At 47.1% G+C, this 27,911-nt stretch overlaps 1 protein-coding gene and 1 pseudogene across 1 annotated transcript in view; both read right to left on the bottom strand.

Annotated features, from left to right (window-relative positions):
- The window catches only part of Btnl4 (butyrophilin-like 4), a 13,476-nt gene extending 1,277 nt beyond the window's left edge, over positions 1–12,199 (bottom strand). Inside the window, exons 1-9 of the mRNA NM_001166354.2 lie at positions 11,817–12,199; positions 9,352–9,538; positions 8,324–8,418; positions 6,854–7,204; positions 5,270–5,551; positions 4,956–5,156; positions 4,728–4,748; positions 4,620–4,646; positions 3,001–3,027 (exon numbers count right to left, since the gene is read on the bottom strand). Of these exons, the coding sequence (NP_001159826.1) occupies positions 3,001–3,027; positions 4,620–4,646; positions 4,728–4,748; positions 4,956–5,156; positions 5,270–5,551; positions 6,854–7,204; positions 8,324–8,408 (994 nt within the window). The 5' untranslated portion in view covers positions 8,409–8,418; positions 9,352–9,538; positions 11,817–12,199. The remainder of the gene's footprint in view (positions 1–3,000; positions 3,028–4,619; positions 4,647–4,727; positions 4,749–4,955; positions 5,157–5,269; positions 5,552–6,853; positions 7,205–8,323; positions 8,419–9,351; positions 9,539–11,816) is intronic.
- On the bottom strand, positions 11,812–27,911 carry Cyp21a1-ps (cytochrome P450, family 21, subfamily a, polypeptide 1, pseudogene; annotated as a pseudogene).

Below are 27,911 nucleotides of genomic sequence, written 5' to 3'. Positions count from 1 at the left end.
TACACATTAAAATCATACATACATACATACATACATACATACATACATACATACACACATAAACAGAGAGAGAAAGAAAGATGTGAGACACACAAAAACACACATATACACACATAAATGCATACAAAAACAGAGAGACAGACAGAAATAAAACACCCATATATACTCACACAGAGTGAGGGAGAGATGCACACATATAAACCCAGATACACACACACACACACACACACACACACACACACACACAAACACACATCTGCTGTAGCCCGTCCAAACAGGGGGGCTTAATCTCCATCCCTAATAAAGGCAGAGAAGCCTCCTCTCACTGCACCTTGTCAGACCCAGACACAACCATCTTGGAAGCTACACATCCTTGAATCAGAACTTTCCAACAATGGAAGGGGGGAATGGTTATGAAGAAGAAGACCTGTGAGTTTGAGAGCAACTATGCTATATGAGGAGTTAGAGAAAAGTCTGAGCTACACAGTAAGACCCTGTCTGAGAAAACAGCATCATGAATTGTGCTCTAGAGTACAGAACCTGCAAGGCCCAGTGTTTGGTCTTACAGAACAACAAGCAAACGAAAGTCCAAGGCGACTTGATGCTCTTTGAGAAGGCATTGCTTCTGTTCCCAGACACTCATGGACGCCCATGACCGTCTGTTCCTGAAGTTCCAGACACAGACACACAAGCCCAGAGTCCAAGGCATACACATGACACATAGACACACATTCAAGAAAAATACTCACTCACAGAATAAAAAGACAGACACAGACAGACAGATGGCTAGACAAATATCTCCTTTTTAAAAATAAGGGAGATGATACTTCTGAGCAGTGCTAACTTGCATTGGGGTCCCCTAATACAGCGATAACAGGACATTGAGTGGGATGTCAAGCTGATCACACATGCGTCAGCAAGACCCTAACCACCTGGAGGCACTGGACGCCAGAATCCAGGGTCCCTGAAGAAGAATCAAAAGGGACCACAATGCCAAGCACCACTCGGGGATGGAAGGTGTGATTTGTGTGTGTGTGACAGAGAGAAAGAGAGAGAGGGAGAGGGCAAGGGCGAGGGAGAGGGAGGGAGGGAGGGAGGGAGTGGGAGAGAAAAAGAGAGAGAGAGAGAGAGAGAGAGAGGCAGAAAGACAATCAGATAGACAGAGAGACAGAGACAGAATAGAGAGATGGAGGTGGGAGGAAGGAGGGAGAGGGTGTGAGAAATAAGTGGAAGAGAGAGAGAGAGGAGAAGGGAAAGATGTACAGAGAAGGGGTATGAGAAAGAGGCTGAGAAGTAAGGGGAGAGAAGGAAAGGGAAGGGTAGATGGAGACAGAGATTGTGAGAGAGAGAGAGAGAGAAAGAGAGAGACAGAGACAGAGAGAGACAGAGACAGAGAGACAGAGAGACAGAGACAGAGAGAGATTGAGAGAGACAAAGAGACAGAGAGACAGAGACAAAGAGAGACAGAGACAGAAGCAGAGATGTAGGTAACACCAGGAGATCAGAGGACAATAAAGGAAAGGAACACATAACTGAGACAAAGACACAGGAACCCCAACATTAAGGAGGACACAAAACCAAAGACTATCTTACAGAGACCATGTTCCCAAACCTCATAGACTGACGTGGAATCTTCTGAAACAGCACTTCTGATCCACAAGGACATCATGGCCTCCTTCACAGTCTCTGCTAGCAGCTGAACTCCCCACTAACCCTGCACCTACAAGATGTCCACTGATCCAGATGGCAGCAGACTGGACCAGGCTGATGCTGACAATGACTTACCCTGCCAGGTGCCCAGGATGTATCCTGTGGCTCTAAAGAGGAATTGGAATTCCTGCACTATTCTATGGAGGCTCCTTCAGTGACAGGGACAGGGGAACACTTAGATCATCCTGGGGCAGCAGGGATGGGAACTGAGAGAGAAGAGGAGGATGACAGAAGCTGAAGAAAGAGAGATCAGAGGAAAGATGTCAGAGCTGTGCACCCTCCTGCTGGGGAGATGAACAAATGTCTTGTCACATACAGAGAGAGTGCCAATGACAGACCAAAGGGAAGATTCCACTCAGGTACAGCTTGTGGGAACAAAGAATCAAGGAGCTCAATTAGATCCTTATGGAAACACCAGCTATGGAGGAGAAAATGCAATCCTTAAGGGGAAAAACCCTTCCACCAATAGCCATTAAATGCCCACACACTTACTTGGGGGAGGACATGATCAGCAGACCTTCCCCTGGCCACCACAGTCATAACTCATGCAGAGGGTGACTGAGAACTTGGCAGCTAATGGTGCTGGTACCGAGGTTAAGCATGACTTCCATAAGCTGTAATCTCTACACTCAGGATAACATACGCACAAAGGTACAAGGGGAGAGACAGACAGACAGACAGACACACACACAGAGAGAGATAGACACACAGACAGAGAATGGAAGAAAAAAGGAATCTTTGGAAGAGGTTTTGTCCTCTCTCCTAATGGACCCTGTCCTGTGCAGGTCTCCTTGGAGCAGTCACAGCCTCTGACAGCTCAAGACGATGACAACTACTTCCTGCTGGCTTCAATGTCAGCTCGAAACAAGGTAGGCTCATCTGGGGACAAGGAACCTGAATAGGGAAAGTGCTTCCATAGCACTGACCTAGAGGCAAGCATGTGGGACCTTGTCTTGACTGCTGACTGATATGGGAGAACCCAGCCCATGTGGGCACTGCCATCCCTTGGCAGGTGGTTTTAGGATTTGGGAGAAAAGAAACTGAGCAAGCCACAGGAAGCAATCTGCTGAGCAGCACTCCTCCATGGCTCCTGCCTCATCTCCTGCCTCCAGGTTCCTGCCTGTTGGGTTCCTGCCTTGACTTGCTGTGTTGATAGACTGGAAATGAGAATCAAGTAAACTCTTTCCTCCTTGAGGAAATGCTCTGGTCTTGGTGTTTTATTATAGCAGGAGAACCCCTAACTAAGACCCGAGCTCAGGCCAGAGGGAACACTCTATAATAGCCACATACCTGCATACAGATGCGCCTTCCTCCAGGCTGTAAATGAACACACTCTGGTGAGAACCCATTCAAAATAGCCCCATTCAGAGAGTTTGTGAAACCTTCCTCCATCCATTCTAAAATGAGTCTATGCCTAGGAACAGAGAGAACCCTGAGAACCTGACTCCTAAGAGTTGCAGGGACAACAGAGTGTTGTGGAAAATTCCCAGAAAAACAGATCAGAAAGATGTCATTGTGAGCTAAAATCTCCCATTGCCCCCTGTTCTGTATGGCTTTTTAAATTTTGTTTTTTTGAAATGTGTTTATCTTACATATATGATTGCTCTATGTGCATGTACACCTGCACAACAGAAGAGGACATCCAATGATATTACAGATGGTTGTGAGCCACCATGTGCTTGCTGGGAATTGAACTCAGGACCTCAGGATGTACACATAGTGCTCTTAACCTTTGAGCTATCTCTGCAGCCCTTCTGTGCGGCTGTCAGCTGTAAAATAGCTACATCTAATTCAAAAAGAAAAACAATGATAGGCGTAGTTTTCACATTACTATTCTAAACTTATTCAGTGTCACTGTTAAGCAAAATATTGCAACACAAGTAAATATCTTAGACAAGAAATTAAAGTTATTCCATAATCATCAGAAAACATTACTACATCAGCTCTTTTTTAAAAGAGCTATTTGGAAGTGTGTTGAAGAATAGAATGTGTACTAGTGTGGATATATAATGAATTTTTGGAGAAATTCCCAGTGTTCCTTGGGTAAAACATCTTTAAAGCCAGGTACAGCTATACCAGAGCACCAACATTCCAATCTCCTTCCTGTTGAGGACAGACACCCAAGTCTCTGCCCATCACCTTCATCAACACCTTCAGGAGCGTTTGTCAGTGTTCAAAGCTAGAGTCATGTGAGAGCAGGGAGCCTCAAATGAGAAGATGGTTCCAATAGACTGGCTGTAGGAAAGCAGTGAGGTATTTTCTTGATTGATTGATTGATTGATTGATTGATGATTGATTGATGATTGATTGATTTACACACAAGGAGCCTGCCACTGTGGGCAGTGCCACATCTATACAGGTGATCCTGTACAGGGCCAGCAAGAAACTTGAAGAAGCCATTGGGAACAAGCAAGGAACCAGCCTTGCCCTGTGGTCTCTGCTTCAGTTCCTGATCCAAGTCCCTGTGCTAGGTCCTGAGTTGAGTCTGAGACAAGGTTTTCCCCAATAGCAAACTATGATTCAAAAATGTGTATGACAAATATAACATCCCCTCTCCTAATTACCTTAGTGTATTACAGCAAGAGAAACCTAACTAACATACATCCTTTAAAGACATCTTACTGCTGCCGTTTGCTCAGACAGAAGCTGTGTCAGGTGCAGACAGAGGTCTAGAGGTACTGAAACCTGAGGCACCAATATATTTGGCAGGAATTGGTTGAATTAAGACCTAGGGACCAGGACAAACCAAAGAGTCACATATTTTCCAGCTCTGGGCAGAGAACAGGTGTCTAAATACCAGGCTTCCACCTCCCAGAACCTTCCACTTCTGTCCTCAGGAAGGAACCCATACTGCCTAGAATTAAGGAGAGGGCACTCAGGAATGATGGGACACTGGGACAGTCACTCACCTCGATTGTAGGCAGCTTTCCTCCGATCTGGAAAGCAACACACAGGAGTCAAGAAAATGGCTGGGCTCGAGAGGGCACTAGAGGGCTCAGAAGGAAAACAAGACTCACCAAGCTCCTCCCTGAGTGCACCTGAAAAACATCGAGGAGAGAGGGTCTGTACACTTGGGAGGAAGAAACGAAACACAGTGTGGGTGCCTGACACTCTGGACTGCAGACCACCCGAACCAAAGGACTACACCCCTTCACTCTGGGGATGTTAGGCCACCTATCCTGATCCCAGAACACCAGGCCCTCCTGGGGACTCTGAATCTGTCCTTCGCAGCTGTGGTGACTCACTAGCAGTCCTGAGAGCATCCTCCTTTGTCATCTGTGACTCATCCTTCTCAAGCTGAAAATGGCTCCATTTCCACTGCAACCTCAGCCTTGCAGAATGTGCTCTCATGAGAAGACAGCTTGTGAGTAACAATAGAACTTGCATCATTTTCAGGATCTCAGAAATATCTGCCTTCCAGGGAGAGGCCTGAGGGAAGAAGGGCTCTGGGGCCCAGGCAGAGAGCCAGTGATTAGTGAAGCTGAAGAAAGACAGACCAGCACCTTCCAGGAAGACCATACACTTCCCAGTCCCTGTACAAGTGAGGGACAGCTCTCACCTGGGATGACCATGGCCATGGCTTTCTCCTGACCCAAGATGGGATTGAAGGTGGAGCAGGTCACATTCCTCACAGAGCTGTCTCTCAGCACCAGTGAGGTCTCTGTGCTGAACAGCCCTTCAGCATCTTCATGGAGGGTCTCTGAGGATGCTGGGAGATCCTCTCCTCTGGAGTCTCTCCAGTGCACCTGGGGCTCCGGGTACCACCCTGAAGTCATGCACACAACACACACTCCACCTTCTTCTGGACCTTTGATGTACACTTCAGGGACAGAGCCCATCGCTGCAGGACAGATGTGAACACACAAGAAGCCATTTAGATTGAGGGACCCTGGGACAAATTCTGTGACTCACAGGATCCTTTCACAGGGCAGATGGGAATTGAAGAGGAAAGGCTTTCCTGGATTAGGCCTAGGCTGCTCCCCTGTTGCCTGACAGAGGAAAGATAAGAGAGCCCACTGTGAGGAACAGAACAAAGGAGTAGGAGGCAGTGCTGACGCTAAGGTCCTGTTCCCCAGATGGTTCGTGATCAATCAGTAAAGGAAGCCATGGGCCAATTCCCAGTCAGAAGGTAGAGGCAGGAATTCTGGATCCCTAGAGGTAGGAGAGAGACACAGGGAAGAGTAAGGAGTTCACCATGATTTGAGGTGAGAACCAGGCAAACATGTGACATCTCAAACAGGAATAGTCATACAGCTGCTCTACCTCGTGGGTGGTCAGGGGAGTTTAGCAACCAAAGAATGGGGCAGTTGGGAGAGACAGATAAGAAAAATTAGTATGGTGAAGATATTCCTGGCAGAAGAGAGTAGTGTCCAGTAATTGTCCCAGAAGACAGGTCGTAAAGGAACAAACGGTGTGTGTGTGTGTTTTGTCCCAAGATTGAAGGGAGGCCGGGTGGGGCCTGGTAGTGCAGTCCACTTCCTGGAGAAAGGTGAGTAGAGTGGAAGGACTACACACTACTCACAGGCATCACTTTTAACAATGCAAAATCCTGAGAAATCTGAAGGATGTTGAACACAGGAGCCCTGAGATGGAAACTAGTGCTCCATGTGTCCACTCTCCACACATCTGTGACCATCATGGCAGGCTCACACCCAGCTCTCCTCTCCAGGGAAGTCAGACCCTGAGCTTCCTTCCTTCCTCTCCTCAACCACTTGCCTTTAGCATTGACCATCACTTGTCACTGACAACTCCCTCAGCCACTCTGATTTTCCTGCCAACACCTCTAAAATATACATTTCAACTGCTGGTATTTTCATAACACTGACATAATCCCCAATTCACAGAACTAGACACAGCACATTTTAGGACAATCCACGTATACAATATAGGTAGAATTTATCCATGGACAAACTTACTACCTGTTTCTCACCTCAAAATGGGAAATTAAAAATAAGTAGAGATTAAAATGAGAGACCTGAGCATGCATGTGAGCCCAGCACAACAGACAAGCTCAAGGACAGTCTGGCAAACATGAGAACTTCTCTCAAAGCATAAAAGAAAGGAAGGGCTGGGTGATGTGATCTGTGTTTCCTCCCACACACAGGTCACCCAAGGTTTTTAGAACAGGGATCAGTTAACCCACCTGCCACCTTCAGTTCCAAGATGGCCTCCTCATGGAAGTGTCCCTGTTTGAAGTGGCAGACGTATATCCCACTATCTGACTCCTGGACATTCTGGATCCTCACAGCAGCCTTGCCTTCATGGAACTGGTCCTTCACCAATGAGGTGCGCTGTGAATACCCAGGCAACTGCCCTTCCTTCTGCTCCTCTTGGTCCCGATAGACAAATACTGCTTCTGAGAATCTGGTGCGGAACCACCTCAGCTCCTCCATGTTCTCCACACTCATGACTGGAAACACGGAGCAGGGAAGGATGGCTTCCCCACCCAGTGTGGCGACAATGGGGTCTGAGGGACCAAAGACCAGGAAATCCTCTGTGGACACAGATGTAGCAGTGAGAGGCTGGAGGGACACAGGGCAGTGCACAGAACACACTCTGAAGAAGAATATCATGACAGGAGAACACGAGGGGTAGATTGCTCTAGGCATTGTGCATCAGGCATTCATGAGTAACTTAACCAATGTAGGAATGGACAAGTTACCTTTGGACACAGCAGTGCCCTCCATAAATGATGCAAAAAAAAAAACTCTGCTACCTATGACCCTGGCCCCAGACCCTTCCATGAAGGAATCCCTTCTGGAATCTTTCTCCAGCTTGCATTTACTTCCTCACCAGGCAGCTGAATCGTCACTGAGAATTCTAATGTCAGTGTGTTGTGGTAGGTTCAAAATCATAAACCTATAAAGATCTCTACCGATGCTCACACCATATAGGTGTGAAACAGGGGTACTGAGTGGTCTCAAACAAGACCCAGGAAAGTTCCCATAACCAATGCTAAATTCCATTATCAGCCAATTTCTTCATCAACTGAATAAAGAAAATATTAAAACAGAGAACCGAGGATGAAGAGATGACTGAAAAACTAAGATCCCAGAGATTCCTGCAGAGGACACAGGTTCAAATCCCAGCCCAAACAGGGGGGGTTCATGACACTCAGTGTCACTCTTCTGGATTCTGGGGGCATCATATATGTTACATGGACACGCATTCTGGGGTGATTTCTCTGAACGAGCCACCTACACTCCAGGTGCCCCAGTGACTTCCTGGTACAGAAGAAAGATTGAGTGCCTCTCCCTGGGGCCTTGGCCATGTAAACCCCAAGGACTTTGTCACAGGGACTGTGGCCCCACAAGCTCCTTGTCACTGCGCACTGCTCCACTTGTGTCTAGCACACTGCTGCCACTAGAGAATCCAGGACACAGGAGTGCTCTCTCCCAACCCCAAGTTCTGACCCTTACATGGACACAAAGAATCTGCCTGCTCTGCTCATGGGTCAATGCTGACTTTGTCTCCCACCAAGGTACCCCAGGCCATCGGGGTTCCCCCAACTCAGTCCTCCTCTACCCAGCTCCTGCACATCTGAGCTGCAGAGCTCCTGGCACATCCTAGCCACTGTAGGGAGACACGGGAAGGGAGAGCACGACAGACTCACTTGCGGTTACCAAGCTAGTCATCTGTGTAAGGACCAACAGGCACAAGATATGGAAGAGCAGAGAGGGCTTGCAACAATTTTCCATGTCCGCTGAGCTGAAGAGAGAAACCAGAGTGGTAGATAAACACCCTGGGGCAGGCAGCAGAAGGCAAAATCAAGCCAGATGTTGGACCCCCTCATCAGAGACTGCATTGCTGAGGGTGCAAATCAATCCACAGGACTGACTTATCTGTGCACACAGGGTGAAGGCTCCCCACAAGCCAACACTGACAAATGGCCCAACATGGGCTGCTCTCAGCCCTGCAGAAGACTGGGAGGCTGGGGACATCAAGTCATCTGAGAAGAAGCTATTACTTTATTCCCCACCCAGTCCCAGCTCTAGAGCAACCAAGCTCTACACAGAAATATAGGCCCTTCCTGTCCCATGGCCTTGGGGAGAGCCCAGTATAGACACCATGACTCCAACTCCCCCTTAGCCACATACTGCCTGTGACCCCAACACATGGAGCCTGGGCCCAGCCCCATCCTCAGGAATACCTTGGACCCTGTATTCTATGGCTCCACACCTGTGACCAGCCCCTTACGGGCAGATCAGAGACACAGATCTCTGAGAAGGCTGACATGGCCATCACAAAAGCCTTGTTCTGGATCTTGGTTGTGGAGTTTGTCTACACTTCTGTTCCAGCCCAGCCTGAGCCATGGTTCCTGAAATGACTTTACATGACAGGCATCATACACACATGTCCCACAACACAGGTTTATCCTCATAGTCTCTGTTGGTAAAGACCAAGCTGGGTGTACACAGGGTTCTAAAGAACAAGAACTTCATTAAAGAACAGCTTCTTCCCAAACCACCTGCTGCTTGGAAGGAGAAGGGGTGGGGAGGGAGCCTAAGGGAGAAGGGAAACAGAGGCTCTCTGAGCTGTCTCCATGCTCACCCACCAGGAAGGTGACCTTTTGGGACTCACTCAACCTAATCTTCTCTCTGCTTCTTCTGCAGGCCCCAGTTGTCTTCAATGCCCACCTACCTGCTTCTCTTGGCTCTCAGCTTTGAAAGGCCGTGACTTCATCAGGAACAGCTCAGGGCAAAGGTAACACAGCAAACCCCAAATCTTCCTCTCACACCTCAGCCCTGCTCCAAGAGGCTCTCACAGCTCTAAGCTTGGCTCTTCTCAAAGTCAGCAGTGGGTCTCCACATCTCCAGAATCATGGTTTCTAGAGCAGAGGACAAGAGTACAGCATTACCCAAGTTGTCACCACCACTCCTGAGACAATGACAAAGGTGACAATGAGGATGACCAAAACAGGCTCACACACGGACCAGGGCACGGCAATGGTCACGCCTATTCAAGCAGCGCCCTTTGAGCCAACAGAGCGATTACAGTTTCAGCCACTGAAAGCAAAAGTTCCAGCAGTGTGAACAGGGTGTGTTCCTTCTGTACGTGGTGTTCTAGGGGGAAGAGGTGAAGGTTCACCTCACCACCCCAACCGCAATCCCACCCTGGCCACTTCCCACGCTGTCCAATGGAAAGAATCCTAAGACCCCCATTTATGGAAATTTTAAAAGATGACAGAAAGAAGACAAGAGATCTTTACTGAATCTGTTTTCAGCATCAGGAGCGGCTCACATCTGCACACCACAGACTTATGTCAACTCCTGTCACAGCTCCAAACCCACATGGTGTCATGAGCCCAGGTCTAGCTCCAGTAACTGCTGAGGTGAGGGGCAGGTGCTTTGTCTTCCTTAAACATGTAGTTCCTACCACAGTCCCTGCCTCATCTGCAGCCCAGCCCAACCCCAGCTCCTAACATCACAGACTCAGCAGAAACCTTCGAGGGACCTTGGACTCCAGGGGCCTGTCTGTAAACAAACCTTATCTCCTTCTCAGTCCCCAGCCCATGTCTCCCAAAGGGGAGGACCAGTTAAGGCAGTCACCAGGAGCTGACAGAGAGACTTAGTGGACACTGAGGAAACCAGTATGGGATGCCCATTGTGTCTTCTCCCAGGGCATCACAGTCACAGGCAGCTGCATCGACAGTAAGTGCTAATAAAGAAGGCAGCGATGACTGCTCTTATAGTCACATGATCCTGACTCTGTACACTAACCCTAACCATAACCCATCCTAAGGGTCCTAACCATAACCATAACCTGGACCTGAACCATAAGTGTTCTAACCCAAACCCTACCATCCCGAACACCAGCACCATAACCCTAAAACTGACCATAACCCTCCCCCTAACCCTAACACTAACCCTAGCAAAGCTACCCTCTATCCATAGCCATAGCTTCTCTAAGGTAGAGGCTAGACCATCAGGAACTCAAGGGCATCCTTAGCTACATAGTGAGTTCAAAGTCAGCCTGAGCTATGTGAACCCTGTCTCAAACCCTGGAGTCTGAGTGACACAGCACACGTCTTTACACCAGCAATGGTGGAGTGCATGAATCACTGTATCTTTTAGTCCAGCCTGGGCTACTCATCCAGTTCCAGGACACCTCTGTAGTGGGCTCCTCACTCAAAAAGAAAAAAAAGACCATGGGTTCGGTCCCCAGCTCCTAAATAAGGAAAGAAAAGAAAAAAAGGAAAAAGAAAGAAGGAAAGAGATAGAGAGTGAAGAAGAGAGGAAGGAAGGGAGGGAAGAGTCACCAGCAAAACAATGGGTGACACCACAATTAAGTAGATAGAAAGCATTAGCTACCGAGCCTGACATCCTGAGTTGGATTGTAGATCCACATGAGGGTAAGAACAGACCTGACCGCCATCCTGTGACCTCCGTGAGTGAGACAAGGCAGGGCACACTGGTTCCTATTTGATTGTACTCACACAAATGCCCACACTATACACCCAAGAGTAAATGAAGAATCCTCTTCAAAGATTCATTTCTGTTCAGTGTGGGTGGCTGTTTTTGCCTGCATGTGCTTATGGGCATCTCATGTGTGCCTGGGGCTCAGGATCAGTAGGGGGCATTAGAGGAGGTGAAATGGAGCTACGGGGGTTTGTGCACAGTTGTATGGGTGCTGGGAACTGAACCCACGTCCTCTGCATGAGCAGCAAACACTCTTATCCACTGAGCCCACTCTCCAGTCCCATGAAGAATTGTTTGCATTGGGACAAGTAAAAGGCTTTTCTCAAGTGCTCTCTTTTTCTGGTGATGTTTGATTGCTATCATTTGTAGCATGAAGAGAAAACAACGAATATGGTACTGGGGTAGTTCTGGCAAACTGGTGTTGGTGTAGACACAGGGTCACTAGGATATGACTCTTGGTAGTCAGTTTGATGATATATGGAAGAAGAAGGAGAAGGGTAAGGGAAAGGAGGAGGAGGGGGAGGGGAGAAGGAGGGGAAGGGGAGGGGGAGAAGGAGGAGGGGGAGGGGGGAGAAGGAGAAGGAGGAGGAAAGGAGGAGGAGGAAGAAGAGGGGGGAGGAGGAGGAGAAGGAGGAGGAGGGGGAGAAGGAGGAGGAGGAGGAGGAAAACTGTGTCCCAACCCCTTACCATCTAGTATCTGGGGTCAGCCAGTGAAGTCCACCCACTTTTGGATCAAGGCCTCCTCAATGGTTTTGTTAGAGTTCAGCACCACCGCATCTGAGGAGAAACGGCAGTGTCAGAAGGGAAGAAGGGCTCACACAAAGACAGAAGACTGGCTTACCTTGTAGCCCCAAGCGATCCTGTAGATGGGCCCAAGTTTCTGAGCCAGGCCAAACAGGTGGAGGGGAAGATTAGTGTCAACAACGGGGCTGGGTGTACCTGGAAGAGAATGGGGGACAAGGGACACGAAGAAGGGCACCAAGACAAGAATCTGGTCAAGGCAACAATTTTATTTTTCCCCAAGGCTGAATTTATACCATAACATGGGTAACAGAGGGAGGGGGGAAGTGTGAAACATTTACGCAGGCCAAGGACACAGAATTCGTGTGATCAGGGAGTAGGCTGATGTTGACAGGATGTTGGAAAGGTCACAGGTTTGTCATATTATTAGTCAGCAGGAGAACTTTATCATATTATTATTTATCTTGACCACCAGATTTGTATTAGTCTTCTGCAGCTGGCTGGGGATTTTCCATGAACCCAGTCATACTTAATTCTAACCATAATAATAACATCAATAATGGAGGGCTTCAACGGCATCTCTCCCAACATCTCCCCCTTCCTTATAGTCAAATGAAAAGGTGGCCAAACAGCCATGCTGTCCTCAAATGAGCCCCTCGGGAACTGCATCTGTCTTAGGTTGGAGTGATATTTGTCACATGGCCAAGAGAACCTTGTGGCCAGGGTCCATCAAGGGATAAGGCAGCAGCTAATGGCATTCCTCCTGTCTTGGGCCCTTTATTAGTGAATATATCACTCTTTTACCCAACATTGACTGTCCAGCTCAGCACGCAGGGGTGACAATTCATTGATTGTTCAGCAAAGGCATCAGGACAGCAGGCAAAAAAGAATGTTGGCCTCATTTGGCTAAAGGACAAAAATGTCCTTGCCTGGTCTGGGAGGAGATGTGTAGGTGAGCTTGGCCCTCACCAAAGGCATCCTCCATAGCTAGCCTATGATAATATACCTGAATAGGTTTTGCTGCTATATTCTCTACCTGTTGTCTAACAAAGCTGCTTAAATGATTAAATGTCCAAGGGCCAAAAGATATAAGCAAAAGAAGGCCTACTAGGGGGTCCAACAGAGACCAATTTTGATACCAGTTCTCAGCTTTTTCTCTTCCTCATTTTCTCTTTTTTAAGCCTTCTCTGACCTGTTTTCATGCTCTCTTTAACCATATTCTATGACACAGGAAGTATCCAAGCACTGCCTTTTCTCTCACAAACCAGAATTCAACTCAAAGTTGGGAAATTAAAGGTAAAAAGCCAATCAGAAAGAAGCACACTTGTTATCACGTATGGTTTATGTAAAAGAGGGGCCCAGACAATTGTTCTTTCTGATTAACCTCTGACTCTTAAAGACAGTGTGGGGTCAAAATTAAAATATTCAGATATACTTAAAACTCTGCTCTATTTTGGATAGACGTGGAAGTTTAAAAATTGAATGAATTTATATGATTGTAAATGTTTACCGTGAAATATCACAGAAGGGATGCCACCAGGCAGGGAATTACAATTTTAACTGATATTAAACATCTTAAATAACTTGGAGAAACCTCAGCATTGAATTATAACCATCAGGAAAAAAAATTAAAGACATAAATAGGTATCCCATGCATGTTATGTCAGAAATAAGCAATTCGGTACATACAGTATCAATGACTGAAAGTTAAATAATATGTTGATACAAAGAAATAAAGATAACATGTTGATTGACATTGTTGAAATTCCCAAAATTAATTCCAATAGACAATTCAATTTGGGTTCCTGCAACAATCATAATTTCATTATCCAAAAAGCTAAACCCTACGAAATGTATCACATTGTAGAAAAATACATATCTCAGCTGTCGTGGAGTGGGTGGCAGAGCTTGTCGCGCCCACCTCGTCTGGCAAGGAAGACGCAACACCGTCGGATCCTTGTCAACAACCTTTATTGCAGGACACCTTCATTGCTGATACGGGGACCCCAAGCAGCAAAAGCGCTCACCTTATATACACAAACAGGCTGGGACTATGTTAATTGTCTTTCAGGGATTGGTGGAGCACGAATCACCCCACTATCACCCCACTATCACCCCTGCTACTTGTCCTCCAGGGATTGGCGGAGAATGAATCACCTCACTAGCATGGTACCGCCCCCTCATTAGCATATTACCGGCCAACTGACACCAGGTGCAAAACCTGCACATGCACAGTACTGTTGTTCACCACTGGAGGGCGCCCTACATCGCCCCCTTTTTTGTTTAATAAAATGACTGGTCTAGATCTGGGTGTCAGGTCAATCTTGTCATTGCTCCTGTCTTAGGTCGTTCTCATCCAAACTCGGCCTTATCCGTCATAGAGTTACCCTATCACCACTGGGCTCCATGTCTTAGGTTGGTCCGAGCTCAAAGAAAGTTGCCCGTCTCTGGATACAATGACTCCACATGACAGTGACAAAAATGATCTACGGCGAACTCTTTTTTTTGGGGGGGGGGTTTCTTTTTTTTTTTTTTTGGAGCTGGGGACCGTAGGGCGAACTCTTAATCTTTCAAAGAAGCCAGCCATATGTTGGGAGAAGCACCATGCTCTATAGCGGTCATAGCCTGGTAAACAACCTCTTTGTGTCTGGCATGTTCTCTTTTTAAACGGCCAATAACCCAGAGACCTACTCCGCATCCCAGGAGGACAATAGCTCCCCAGGCAAACATGCCCGCCCACTCCTTAAAAAGGGAGAAAGCATTGGTAATCCATGAGGTCAAATCTTCAACTGTGATGGGGTCCAACCTAGTGCTGTTGAGGACAGCAATCTGCATCAGCAAGTGTCTTGATAGTTGCTCTGTTTTCATGGACCAGTTTCCTTTCAGATAATTCGAGATTTCTTTGCTCTGTTGAAAATGCTAAGAAAAGTTAGCTCGCAAAGGAATAATGCATAAACTCTAAAGGAGGAAACGCAAGACAGCTGCGTCATATGACACAGTGCTTCAATTTGTTCTTGATAATGATTGTCAAACTCTCAATCAAAACTGCAGCGTAATATGGCCCAATCATCTATCAAGGCACACAATGTTTCTATCTGAGCTGTTGTATATGGTATAATAATTTTCTTGGGAAAAATACCAAAATGCTGAATACAAGATTTTACGCCTAATACAGCAAGCTGTGCAACAGCAGAAGGGTAATATTCAAGGGTCTTATTAATCCCATCTCTTTCCACACCTCTGGGCAAAAGGAAGTAGCTTTTGTAGGCTTCACCATCCTTTTATGTTGAGGGTTATACGGAGGTACTGTTGGTATAACTGCTTTCTTGCCTAATTATCTGCCTCGTTGCCATGTGCACTAGCATGTGGCCAGTCTGGATCATATCTCTCCCTCTCACACTGAGCAGCCTCTTCCTCGAGATCAGCCTCATCATCCCAAAATCCAGTCTCCAAAACACCGAGTCTATCCTTCATGCGACAAGGTTTGACTGCCAATTCCTACATATGAACGCATGATGGTGCAGTCTCCAATACCCCAACAAAGAGACATTGTCTTAAAATCTTTTTGAAGCCTGGTTTCTAGGATAAGATTTCCAAAAAAAATCATCCCAATTTAGACCTGTTTCCCTAGATTGGTTCATGCCACATGTTGTCTAGAATGACTCCATCCAAATTTACCAGTTTTATGTCAACTTTCTGTTACCAATGTTACATTTTTTAACCATATCCAATAACTTAAAAGCCAATAGTCCACAACCAAGGCATGTAGAGAATATTTATACATTTAAAACCAATCAGAAAACAAAATTGAAGTGGCTACACATACCTTAGCTACAGGTGCAAGGCTCCAAGGGCTGATTGAAACTGCTTTTTTAAGAGAAGCACCTTGTCACCTGCTAAATCTCCTTGAGACCAGGAATCCAAGTAGGCACACTCTATACAATTCTCAAGACAAAAGTTTATCTTTTTGTTTGATTCTTCTGAATAAATTTTCAGGCAGTCTACCTCTATCAAATCTGATCAGTATGACTCTGTGAGGTTTCCAGAGCCTAGTCACACCTTTTAAAAACACAAAGACAAAATCTTTCTCCCAAAATACTGTGTTCCTTTTATCTCCTTTTCTTTTCTTTTTTTCTTTCGAGACCTTTTCTCCCTCCAACATACTTTCGTGTTGCTCTGCAAGGACCCTATGACCTGTCCTAACGGCTTCCTCACATCTTTTATCCTCCAAGCAGGCAGGGACCATTCGCCAAAGAGGTTTTGGTCCGGGCTTAAGCTTGCTGTCTGTGGCTTCTCTATCCCACACAAAGAAAAAAAGAAACAAAATTACAAGCCCTACCCACAAAGGATCAATTGGAAACAACATTGCCGTAGTTCCCAAACCTTTCCACCTCTATACCAAGGCTTTCAGCTTCACAAACCTCTCGGCCTCTATACCAAGACTTTCAACTTCACTAACCTCTCGGCCTCTATACCAAGGCTTTCAACTTCACTAACTCTCGGCCTCTATACCAAGGCTTTCAACTTCTCTGCTTACCTCCAGAGAACTTTCTTCATCGTCTCTGCTTACCTCCAGAGAACCTTATCTTCCCTTATCCGAGAATTTATCGATGTCGCCGTCCTGAATCTGAAGACTTCTGGATCCACGAGAATATTCTCGGGTCACCGTACGGGGCCACCAGTTGTTGCGCCCACCTCGTCCAGCAAGGAAGACGCAACACCGTCGGATCCTTGTCAACAGCCTTTATTGCAGGACACCTTCATTGCTGATACGGGGACCCCAAGCAGCAAAAGCGCTCGCCTTATATACACAACAGGCTGTGGTCGTACTACTTGTCCTTCAGGGATTGGCGGAGCATGAATCACCCCACTATCACCCCTGCTACTTGTCTTGGCAGAGAATGAATCACCTCACTAGCATGGTACCGCCCCCTCATTAGCATATTACCGGCCAACTGACACCAGGTGCAAAACCTGCGCATGCGCAGTGCCGTTGTTTACCACTGGAGGGCGCCCTACAAGAGCTTCCAGTTCTTCTTGTGCGACGGCAATGGACTCGAAACGGTGCAGTTCTTTGAGCAAGCAGCCCCTCTCGGTGGAGTGCAGGCTGTAGATGAAGTCACATGTGTGCCCTGTGCCGTGTTCAGTGCCTCCGTGGGCTCCTTCTTGGGGTCAGTGCCCAGAAGCCAGGAGTAAAAATGCATAGGCTCTTTTAACAATTTTATGGTAAATATAATCTCTGTATCAGCACCTGATTGAAACATTCTAAGTCCCCAAGTATATCCACGTGTCCAATCCTGGTTTCAAACCGTGGAGGTAAATTTAATATTTAGGGCGATGCACCATCCCCTTGTTTTAGAATTAAAACCTTCACAATGGGAATCTGGGACATGCATATTAGTAGGATGGGAGGTATTATAAGTCAAAACAACAAGGTGTATTAGGTGATAAAATTCTTAAAAACAAAAGAAAGGGGCCCAGGCAAGAAAGCTAGGGTGTGGCCTGGTGAGAGCTGGTGGAACAACCAGATCAGGTGACAAATAGCATTCAGTCACACAGCTAAATGAGGAAGCTTTCCTGGGATGAAAAGGCCATTGCAAAAATGAGCGCAAGCTTTGTGCCTGTGAAACAGAAAGGCGAGCAGAGGGGCAGCTGGTCTGTTCCTGGCTGTCTCTCTGGACTTAGATTTTGCTTAAGGAGTACCTCCCTTCAGTGTCAGCTCCGTGGCTCTGCCTCTCAAGAGACCCAGCCTCCAAACGTCACTAGGCTTCCAGTAAGAACTCTTAACAAAAGGATGGAGAGATAGTTAGGACCTGGGTACTAGATGCCAAGTGGCTGACAAAAGAATTGTATGTCTCGTCCGCTTTAGGGGGGACGTTTCTTCCAGGCTGTCAGACATGCCTGGCAACCTTGAGTCAAAAGACCAGGAGAAAATAGCATCTGAGTATTGAAGGAGGCTCGGCGGGGGGGGGGGGGTGATCCGTTTGAAGCCTCGGGTATCAGAGATTACGCTATAGTCAGAGATGACTGGCTATAAGGACTCTTTCTGCTGCCATTCCTGAGGCAGGTGTACACAGTTGAGCGGGACTTCCTGACTCTTATATCCAATATAGAGTTTGCTAACACTGGAATATTGATCTTTAATAGAACTACAGCCCTCCCAGGACTGCAGTAGTAGCCCTTCGCCAAGCTGTCTCACTGGGTTAGAGGTCCATGGAAAAGAAAACATTGATCCTGACCTTGGCCACAGCCTCCAGTTGGAGTAAGCTGAAGAGCCGGTGCCAAGACTTTCTCCTGTTATCATCCTAGAGTAAGTAAAGCCTGTTCTGTCTGGCAAAACAAAGTTCCTCGAAGTTTGCTGCAGACTCTTTCTGAAACTACTTTAGGGGATCCCTGCCCCCCAACCTGGGGCATTTTGACCACAGGGGCAGGAACTGACTGCTGCGGGAATAGGATCAGAGGCACTCTTTATGTCAATGATGACTAACGGGGAAGATGACTTAATGTTGGAGACAGACTCCTCTCTTGGAATAGGGCCAGCAGATAAGACAGGCTCCCTTAATGAACGCTCTCCTTCTGTGAGCAAGTGTTGACGGTCTGGCCACTGAAGGCAGAGACTGGAATTTTTTTTCAGGGCCAAAAGTCTCATCTTTAGAAGCTGTGACTTCTAAGCAACAGGGAGATCCTTTCTTCAGGATCCAAGGCAAAGCTTTCAGGTTCTTGTTTGTGCCTACTTCAGACAGGGTCACTCGCTAACATGGAGTCCTTCATGCACATGTGTGATGAACTGTTAGCAGCAGCTAGGCTGGACAAGGGAAGCAAAGGGAGGGGCATCTCTCCTTGGGGAGGAGGCTCAAGAGAGAAAGACAAAACTCCCAGGCAGAAACAAATTATTTCCAAGTTGAGGACCAAGTAAAACTCTTTGACAAACAAAACAAACAGTTCCGTGATTTCAAACACAGTCTTCAGGCCAAGTCCAAAAACGAAACAAAAGCCAAAAAGACACTCGACAATACCACAGAAAACAAACTAGACAAACAAGACCAAGACAAGGCATCCTATAAGCGATTTCCACAGATGCCTGATACCTTCAGTAAGTGGCCCAAACTGCAGCTTAACCTTAGCTGCTTCCAGGATGAGGCGGACCATCTGATCCCACCTCCCAACGGGATTCTAGAGTTTCCTCTAGATTCCTTTCTTCTCCTAGAGCATCCTTCAGGGCCTGTGGCCTGTGACAACTAGCACATCTGCCTGTCACAGCTATAAGCCCTTCATGGGACCCATAGCAACCACCAAGGGGAGTCTAACCCCTGGGAGGGGGACTCGAACCCCCCTCTGAAGGGACTTGAACCCTTCAGACAGCAGACACAGAACACAAAACACAGATTTACTCGAGCTTACCTCCGATCTCTTTGCCAATTGTGGTCTGGGAGGAGTGCAGTTCCCAGCTGATGCACCAAAATGTTGTAAGACCCCGTAATGGCCTTACCTCAGGAGCGCCACCCACAGAGCACAGATTGACAAAGTGACTGCTGCAATAGCATGAGGGTGTAAGGTTTTTAATCCACATACATGGGGTTGCTCATCCACGCAGGGAGAGGCAACCTTGAACCCAAAAAGCACACAATTTTTATTCATTACAGAGGGAAGACTTCAGCAACAAGGTTAGCCGATCCCCTAAACATTCACTAATTCTGCACTATCTTTTGTATCAATTGTTTCCTCCTGGGGCAACAATGGACAAATATTTCCTACAAAGTATAAGAATTTCTTTAAATCTTTTTTCTTAACCCTATTCTTCTCGTCCTGAGTGACTCCCTGAGTCCTGTCACAAAAGGTGACTGTAGAATGCTTGTCCCATCACTCACCACTAAGATCTGCGTCGTCAGGGGAGAAACACACACCAAGCCTCTGAACCAAGGTCGGGAAGTCCATGGTTGCCAGAAGCGGGGGAGCAAAGGCTCCGAGGGGAGAGCAAAGGCTCCGACAAACAAGGAAGACAGGCCTGCCTATTCACGGGGGACGACTGTGGGGAGCGGGTGTATCGGTAATCCCAAGATGGCGCCCGGGACTGCTGCGAGTCTTACGACTAGCACCTTAAAGTAAGCCATGCCCCCTCGTGAGAGCTGCGCAGGCGCACCATGACGATAGATCAGGCCATGTGACGTGGACCTATGAACGGAGGTTACACAGACTGGACGGTTGAGGCGGAGTTGAGGGAGGTTATGAGGGAGTGCGCTCGGGGGCTGGAGAGAGATTGTTGCTGCTTGCATGCTAAAAGGTTCCTGAATAAACTGACTGCTTTGAGAAGAACGTCGTGGTATCGCTCCTTTCCTGCTGGTCGGGGTTGGAAGCAACAAGTGGTGGCCCGTACGGGGATATTCATTCAGAACTCATCGCAGTCAGGGTGGCTAGCCGGTAAGTTTCCAGGTAAGTGGGACAAGTTAAGTTCTCGGATTGAGACAATAAGGTTCCAGGTTTTGGGACGAGGGTTAAGTTCTCGGATTAAGACAGTAAGGTTCCCGGTTTTGGGACAAGTTACACCAAGCGCAATGGGGAACTTGACCTCCGCTCAGACAGTTCGCCAAGCCCTCAAGGATTTGTTGAAAGCGAAAGGAATCGGGCTAAAGGAAGACACAGTGGAGAATTTTTTAAAAGCAGTGGACCAGGTTGCTCCATGGTTTCCTGTAACATGACACCTGACGATGCCCAGTTGGGGAAAATTAGGGAAAGACTTGAGGTTTGCCGAGGAGCAGGGGGTTTTACCAAAAGGAGTAATGCCAGTATGGAAATTAGTGAAAAATTGTATAGGAGACAAGGAAAGATATGGTGCAGAGCAAAAAAAGGGCAATGAGGTGTTAAGTCAGGTTAGAGAGGAACGCTCCCAAAGATCGGAGACCGAGGGAACTTCTAGCGAGGGAGATAAGTCAAAGACGATCTGGAGAGCATTGCAGACAGCTTAGAGAAAGTAAAGCTGAAGGTAGAGCCATCAGCTCCTGTAGGGAGCGGCGCGGTAAAACAAAGATGGCGCCGACATCCAGTCCCATCTGGTAGTAAACAACTTATCGTGCATGCGCAGGCTTGTCCCCTTGCCAGGGCGGCTGTAGGATCCGGCGCCCTCCTGTGGTACACAACAGTACTGCGCATACGTGGGTTTGCACCTGGCGTCAGTCTGGCCGGGGCGGTACCATGCTGTTGGGGTGATTCGTGCTTCGCCAATCCCTGGAGGACAAGTAGCAGGGGTGATAGTGGGGTGATTCATGCTCCGCCAATCCCTGAAGGACAAGTAGTACGACCACAGCCTGTTGTGTATATAAGGCGAGCGCCTTTGCCGCTCGAGGTCCCCGTATCAACAATGAGGTGGTCCTGCAATAAAGGCTGTTGAGAAGAATCCGACCGTGTTGTGTCTTCCTTGCTGGCCGAGGTGGGCACAACAAGCTCCGGGGCCGCCTCATCCACCGCTGTACGCTCCGGGCGGGACAGAGGGATGTAGTCTACACCCGGAAACCTGGAGGGAACTGCGAGCCCAATGCTTCCCTGTATTTCAGGATGCGCAGGGCAATCGCACACATGAGCCACTGGACTGGAAGATCGTCCAAAGACTGGCCGAAGGAGTTTCCGCATACAGTGTTACCGCTGCTTATGTAGTGGCGCAGTTAGAATCCTTACATTGCTTTTGTATGACTCCTAGCAATTGGCAGAATCTGGCTCGTGCCTGTCTGACATCAGGCCAGTATTTGGACTAGAAAGCATACTTTCCTGAGTTTGCCGCCGAGCAGGCTGTGGTCAACGCTCGTAACGGGCAGCAAGCTTGGGATCAGGACATGTTGCTAGGACAAGGGAGATTTGCAGCAGCTCAGATCAATTATCCTCTTCAAGTATATGAACAAATCAACACCATAGGGACCAGGGCATGGAAATCCCTTCCTAATAGAGGAGAGGTGAGCGGAAAATTGACTAAGATCATCCAGGGACCCTCTGAGCCCTTTGCAGATTACGTGGCTTGTATAGTGGAGGCGGGAGGCTGGGTCTTTGGGGATCCTGATACCACCATGCCACTGTTGAAATGGCTTATCTTTGAGCAGTGTAATAAAGAGTGCAGACAAGCTATTACTCCATATAAGGGAAAAGGCTTAGAGGTGTGGATGAAGCTCTGCAGGGACTTGGGGGGGCCTTTGTCTAATTCAGGGTTGGCTGCTGCCATCATGCAGATGTCCCAAGGACAGAATGGCCAAAAGAATAATAACTGCTTTAAATGTGGGCAGCCTGGCCATATGAGGCGCCAATGCCCACAGCTAAAAGGAAAAGGGGATCAACAGCCTAAGATGCCTGGACTATGCCCCAAATGCAGAAAAGGTAATCACTGGGCCAATGAGTGCCAGTCGGTTAAGGACATTCACGGGTAGACACTTAATACTGGTGCCTGGCCAAAAAACTTGAGGAGGGGCCCCCAACCCAAGGCCCGCAAATATATGGGGCGGTGTCAGAAGGATGGCCCAACCTGAATCCTCCGATGCACTGGGGCCACCCCGGAGAGCAACAAAAGGAAGTGCAGGACTTGACCTTAGTTCCACCACCAGACTCATATTAACCCCCCGAATGGGAACTCAATTAGTGGATACAGATTTTCAGGGCCCTTTACCTGCTGATACAGTGGGATTGATTTTAGGAAGAAACTCTGTTACCATGCAAGGGTTAATAGTTCATCCCAGGATGATTGATCCAGATTTTACCGGACAGGTTAAAATAATGGTGTCTTCCCCTAGAGGTATCGTTGTGATATCTCCAGGGGATAGGATAGCTCAATTGCTCCTTTTATCTAGCTATCACTCTAAATTTCCTGCTAAAGATTTGGAACGAGGAAGTAAGGGCTTTGGCTCAACCAGGGTCTCTAACAACTTTTGTTCCTTGGACCTTGACACTCGACCACTGTTAAAACTGTCTATTGAAGGGAAATCCATATCCCACCTCCTAGATACTGGTGCTGATCGTAGTATCATCAGCATCAAGGATTGGTCCACTGGGTAGCCAAGACAACAGTCAGAGCAAACACTGAGAGGACTAGGATATGCTCAGATGCCAGAAATGAGCTCTCATATCCTACATTGGAAGGATGACGAGGGACATTCTGGTGAGTTTCAACCATATGTATTGGCCATTCCAGTGTCCTTATGGAGTCGGGACCTGATGAAAGAAATGGGCTTTATTTTAACCAATGAAGGGAGCTACAGCACACAGGCCCAGGATATGATGATGGGAATGGGCTATGTCCCTGGAAGGGGGCTAGGCCACTGTTTACAGGGCAAAGCCTCCCCTGTGACGGTCCGCAAAAAGACTGATCGTGGCGGGCTGGGTTTTTCATAGGGGCCACTGAGGAGGCTTTATCCATTACATGGAAAACTGAGGATCCGGTGTGGGTTCCTCAGTGGCCACTTCCCTCAGAAAAGTTGAATGCTGTCCAGGAATTGGTACAAGAACAGCTAGAATTGGGCCATATACTTCCTTCTACTTCCCCCTGGAATACTCCTACATTTGTTATAAAGAAAAAATCAGGAAAATGGAGACTTTTACATGACCTGAGAGAAATAAATAGACAAATGGTTTTGATGGTCTCGGTACAGAGAGGGCTACCATTCCCATCTACTTTGCCCAAAAATTGGCCTATAATAGTTTGAGATATTAAAGATTGTTTTTTCTCAATTCCTTTGCATCAGAATGATATGGTTAGGTTTGCCTTCACTGTTCCTTCTCAAAATCATGAAGAGCCTGATAAAAGGTTTGAGTGAACGGTTCTGCTACAGGGTATGGCAAATAGTCCTACTATGTGTCAACTATATGTTGATACAGCCTTAAAAGGGGTTAGACAGAGATTTCCTATGGTGAAATGTTATCATTACATGGATGACATCCTTATTGCGGCTCCCAGAGAGGAGTTGCTTGATGAAGCGTATAGCTTCGTGGTTACACAGCTACAGGAAAGGAACTTAGTTGTGGCCCCGGAAAAGGTACAAAAGGGCTTAGTAGTAAACTATTTAGGGGCAAAAATAACTGCAGATTCAGTGACCCCACAAAAGATCCACATTCATACTGATAAGTTATGTACCTTAAATGATTTTCAAAAATTATCGGGTTCAAAAACATTCAGTGGGTTCGACCTTATTTGTCTTTAACCAATAAACAATTGCAGCCACTATATGACCTTTTGCCAGGCGATACTGACTTGAATTCTCCCAAACATCTTACTGACGCTGCCAGAGCAGCTTTGAGTTTGGTGGAGGAGGGCATTAAAGTTGCTGCTTTGAAGCACCGAGATGAGTCACAGCCTATTGTATTGTGTATCCTGCCAACAGAATTACAGCCAACAGGGGTCTTATGGCAAGGGGCTCCCTTGCTTTGGATACATCCAAAGATCTCCCCAGCTAAAACGCTTGTTCATTATCCCACCTCGGTGGCCCAATTAGCTTTGCTTGGTATTCAGCAATGTGTACAATTTTTTGGCATCCCGCCAGGAACTTTAACAGTTCCTTATAATGTTAAACAGTTAAAAGTGTTGTCAGACACAGTAGATGATTGGGCTACTGTAAGGTGCAGTTTTCAAGGTAACATTGATAGTCGTTTTCCCAAGGACCCAATATTGCAATTGATTACAGCTCATCCTGTGATTTTTTTCCTCATATTACTTCTAAACATCCCTTAACAGATGCTCTGCTCATCTTTACAGATGGTTCCAAGACGGGTTGTGGAGCATATGTAGTTCCAGGAGCAGCACCAGTTACTATACTATTTCCCCCTGCATCACCCCAAATTATTGAGTTACAAATTGTGATTAAGGTGTTTGAATTATTTCCAGGCCCTTTTAATTTGATCTCTGATAGCCAATATGTTGTTAATATGTTACAATGTTTGGAGGTGGTGGGCAAAGTTAATTTAACATCTACCATTGGAAAATTGGTTCTAGCATTACAAGACTTAATTTTGCGTAGGTCTTCACCTTTTTTTGCACAACATATCCATGCTCATACCAGGTTGCCTGGACCCCTAGCTGAGAGGAATGATATTGTAGATAAAGCCTCAAAGGCATGCATGGCCTTTTTCATTGCTTCACCTGTTGCATTGGCTCAAGATTTTCATTCACATTTTCATGTTAATTCAAAGACCCTGTCATCCCTTTAATATTTCTCAAGCGGAAGCAAGGGATATTGCAAAAATGTGCCAAACATGTGCGCCATTATTGCCTCAGACTGGAGTGGGAGTCAATCCACACGGGTTGTGCCCTCTACACCTATGGCAAATGGATGTTACCCACTTTCCAGAATTTGGAAAGTTAAAATATCTTCATGTTTCCATTGATACAGCTTCTGGAGTTGTTTTTGCCTCTCTGCATACAGGAGAGAAGGCACGTCACGTGATTGCACATTGCTTTGAAGCTTGGAGTGCCTGGGGGCAGCCTAAAGAATTGAAAACTGATAATGGGCCAACTTATACTTCTGCCTCTTTTGTGTCCTTTTGTAAAATGATGGGTGTTCGATTGACCCATGGATTACCCTATAACCCTCAGGGTCAGGGCATTATTGAACAACCCTATCTCACCCTAAAAGAATGTTTAATTAAACAAAAGGGGGGAATTGCCTCCGCTGGCTCCAACCCTAGGGAAAGATTAGCCATTGCTCTCTTTACCTTGAATTTTTTAAATGAAGATAAGCAGGGTCAGGTTGCAGCCGAGCGTCACGTCAACCCTGATGTTTCTCCTAAGGGCATGGTGATGTGGAAGGATGTTTTAACTGGTTGTTGGAAGGGCCCTGACCCAGTGTTGGTCTGGGCAAGAGGGTCTGTTTGTGTGTCTCCTCAGGATCATCGGCAGCTGCTGTGGGTCCCGGAGAGGCTGACCAGAGTGGTCCAAGATGAACGAAAGGAGGATACTATGAATGTTCCTGTTGTTGCCGATGCTTCCTTCGGTGATGGCTGAAGACCTACGCTGAGGACTTTTATCTGTATTTCCCAAACCCCTGCCATTGACACATTCGGCACAAGTGTTTCCCCGGTTTTTCTCTTCTAATGCTTTGTTACAGTTACCCTTTTTGCCATGGGATGGAGAAATAGCACCTATCAATGATTCATTGCAGCTTCAGCTGAAATGATAATCAATCAGCTGCATGGTGTGACATGCCTATCAATAGTTCTACCAAAACTAATGCCACATGGATTCGAAGGGTGTCACCTGCCAGTATTTCCAAAGGCAATGATACCATGCCTTCCCAACTTAGATGGGCTCCCTTTTGCAAGGGTACCCGTGAGTCACTTCCGCCATGGACTGGGTGTCAGGATAGAAAGGCAACATGGGCTGTAAAGAAGTATTTTACCTTTTCTCCTTATATTAGCACAGCCCATAATGGCTCATTTTCAGGGTATAATTGGACTTATCAGAATCCTGCTCAGGCAGTAGCTAGTAATCCTTTCAATGTGTGGTTGTTATGTGGAGTGAATGGTATTTACACAGATATCTCTCCTCTGAGCAGGTTAGTGGGAAGGGGTTGGGGTAATGTAAGCTTTCATTGGAATGGATCTATAGGGTTTGAAACCTCTGTTTCTCAACTTGCTTATGGGCTTAATGTTTCCTTTAAGGCTACGCCTGTCTGTATATGGCCTCCTTTTGTGTTTATTGTACTGGTTCGGGAGCTTAGACAATCTATCGTCCATATCAATTCCACCCGTGTGGACGTATCTTTAGCTGGAGGACTGGACGGTTGGATCACCACAGCTGCCTCTCGGCTAAAAGAATGGGCAGAACTCACTGGACTCGCCCTGTGCCTGATTCTTAGGTGCGTCCTGGCCTTTTGGTGCATTTGCCGTATGCGGTTTCATCAACGAAGACCTCAAGCCTTAATGATTCAAGCTTTTGCAGCAGTGGAGACAGGACAGTCTCCTTAAGTGTGGCTTGGTATGCTAGAGAAGTAGTCAATGACGGGTAAAACTCCCTGGGCGTGTCACCAACCTAAGACAGGGATCAAACCTAAGCTGTTTGTCTCCCGATGATGGGTAAGGGGCATTGCTGCAGGGGGCAACCTAAGACAGGCATTCTCTCTGCCAAAAACATAAAGAAGGGGGAGATATAGGGAGCAGGTGCAGCGGCAATCCCAAGATGGCGTCCAGGACTTCTGCCGAGTCTTATGACTAGCACCTGAAAGTAAGCCACGCCCCATCGTGAGAGCTGCGCAGGTGCACCATGATAGATCAGGCCATGTGACGTGGACCTATGAACGGAGGTTACGCAGACTGGACGGTTGAGGCGGAGTTGAGGGAGGTTATAAGGGAGGGCGCTCAGAGGGCTGGAGAGAGACATTGTTGCTGTTTGCATGCTAAAAGGTTCCTGAATAAACTGCTTTGAGAAGAACGTCGTGGTGTCGCTCCTTTCCTGCTGGTCGTGGTTGGAAGTGACAGACGACGTTCTCCTCCAGAAGACCTCCAAACAGCTTCACGCTGGGCGCCATTAATCAATGAGGGCAGCTGAGGGTACCTGGAAGAGAATGGGGTACAAGGGATATGAAGAAGGACGCCAAGACAAGAGTCTGGTCAAGGCAACAATTTTATATTTCCCCAAGGCTGAATTTATACCATAACATGGGTAACAGAGGGAGGGGGAAGTGTGAAACATTTACGCAGGCCAAGGACACAGTATTCGTGTGGTCAGGGAACCGGCTGATGTTGACAGGATGTCAGAAAGGTCACAGGTTTGTCATATTATTAGTCAGCAGGAGAACTTTATCATATTATTATTTATCTTGACCACCAGATTTGTATTAATCTTCTGCAGCTGGCTGGGGATTTTCTATGAACCCAGTCATACTTAATTCTAACCATAAAAATAACATCAATAATGGAGGGCTTCAAGTGCATCGCTCCCAAGAGTTTAGGCCGTAGAAAGTGCAGAAACCCCGGGGGGCAGAGGCGGGAGGCGGAGTTTCCAGAGCTTCCACTGACCCCACAGCCAGCGGGTGCCAGCTAGCAGCAGCAGCAGCAGCCCAGGTAGCAGCATGGCCCAAC

Source organism: Rattus norvegicus, chromosome 20 (assembly GCF_036323735.1).
Source record: "Rattus norvegicus strain BN/NHsdMcwi chromosome 20, GRCr8, whole genome shotgun sequence".
Lineage (NCBI taxonomy): Eukaryota > Metazoa > Chordata > Mammalia > Rodentia > Muridae > Rattus > Rattus norvegicus.
The sequence above is the reverse complement of the archived record's forward strand: the minus strand, read 5'-3'. Positions and strand labels throughout refer to the sequence as shown.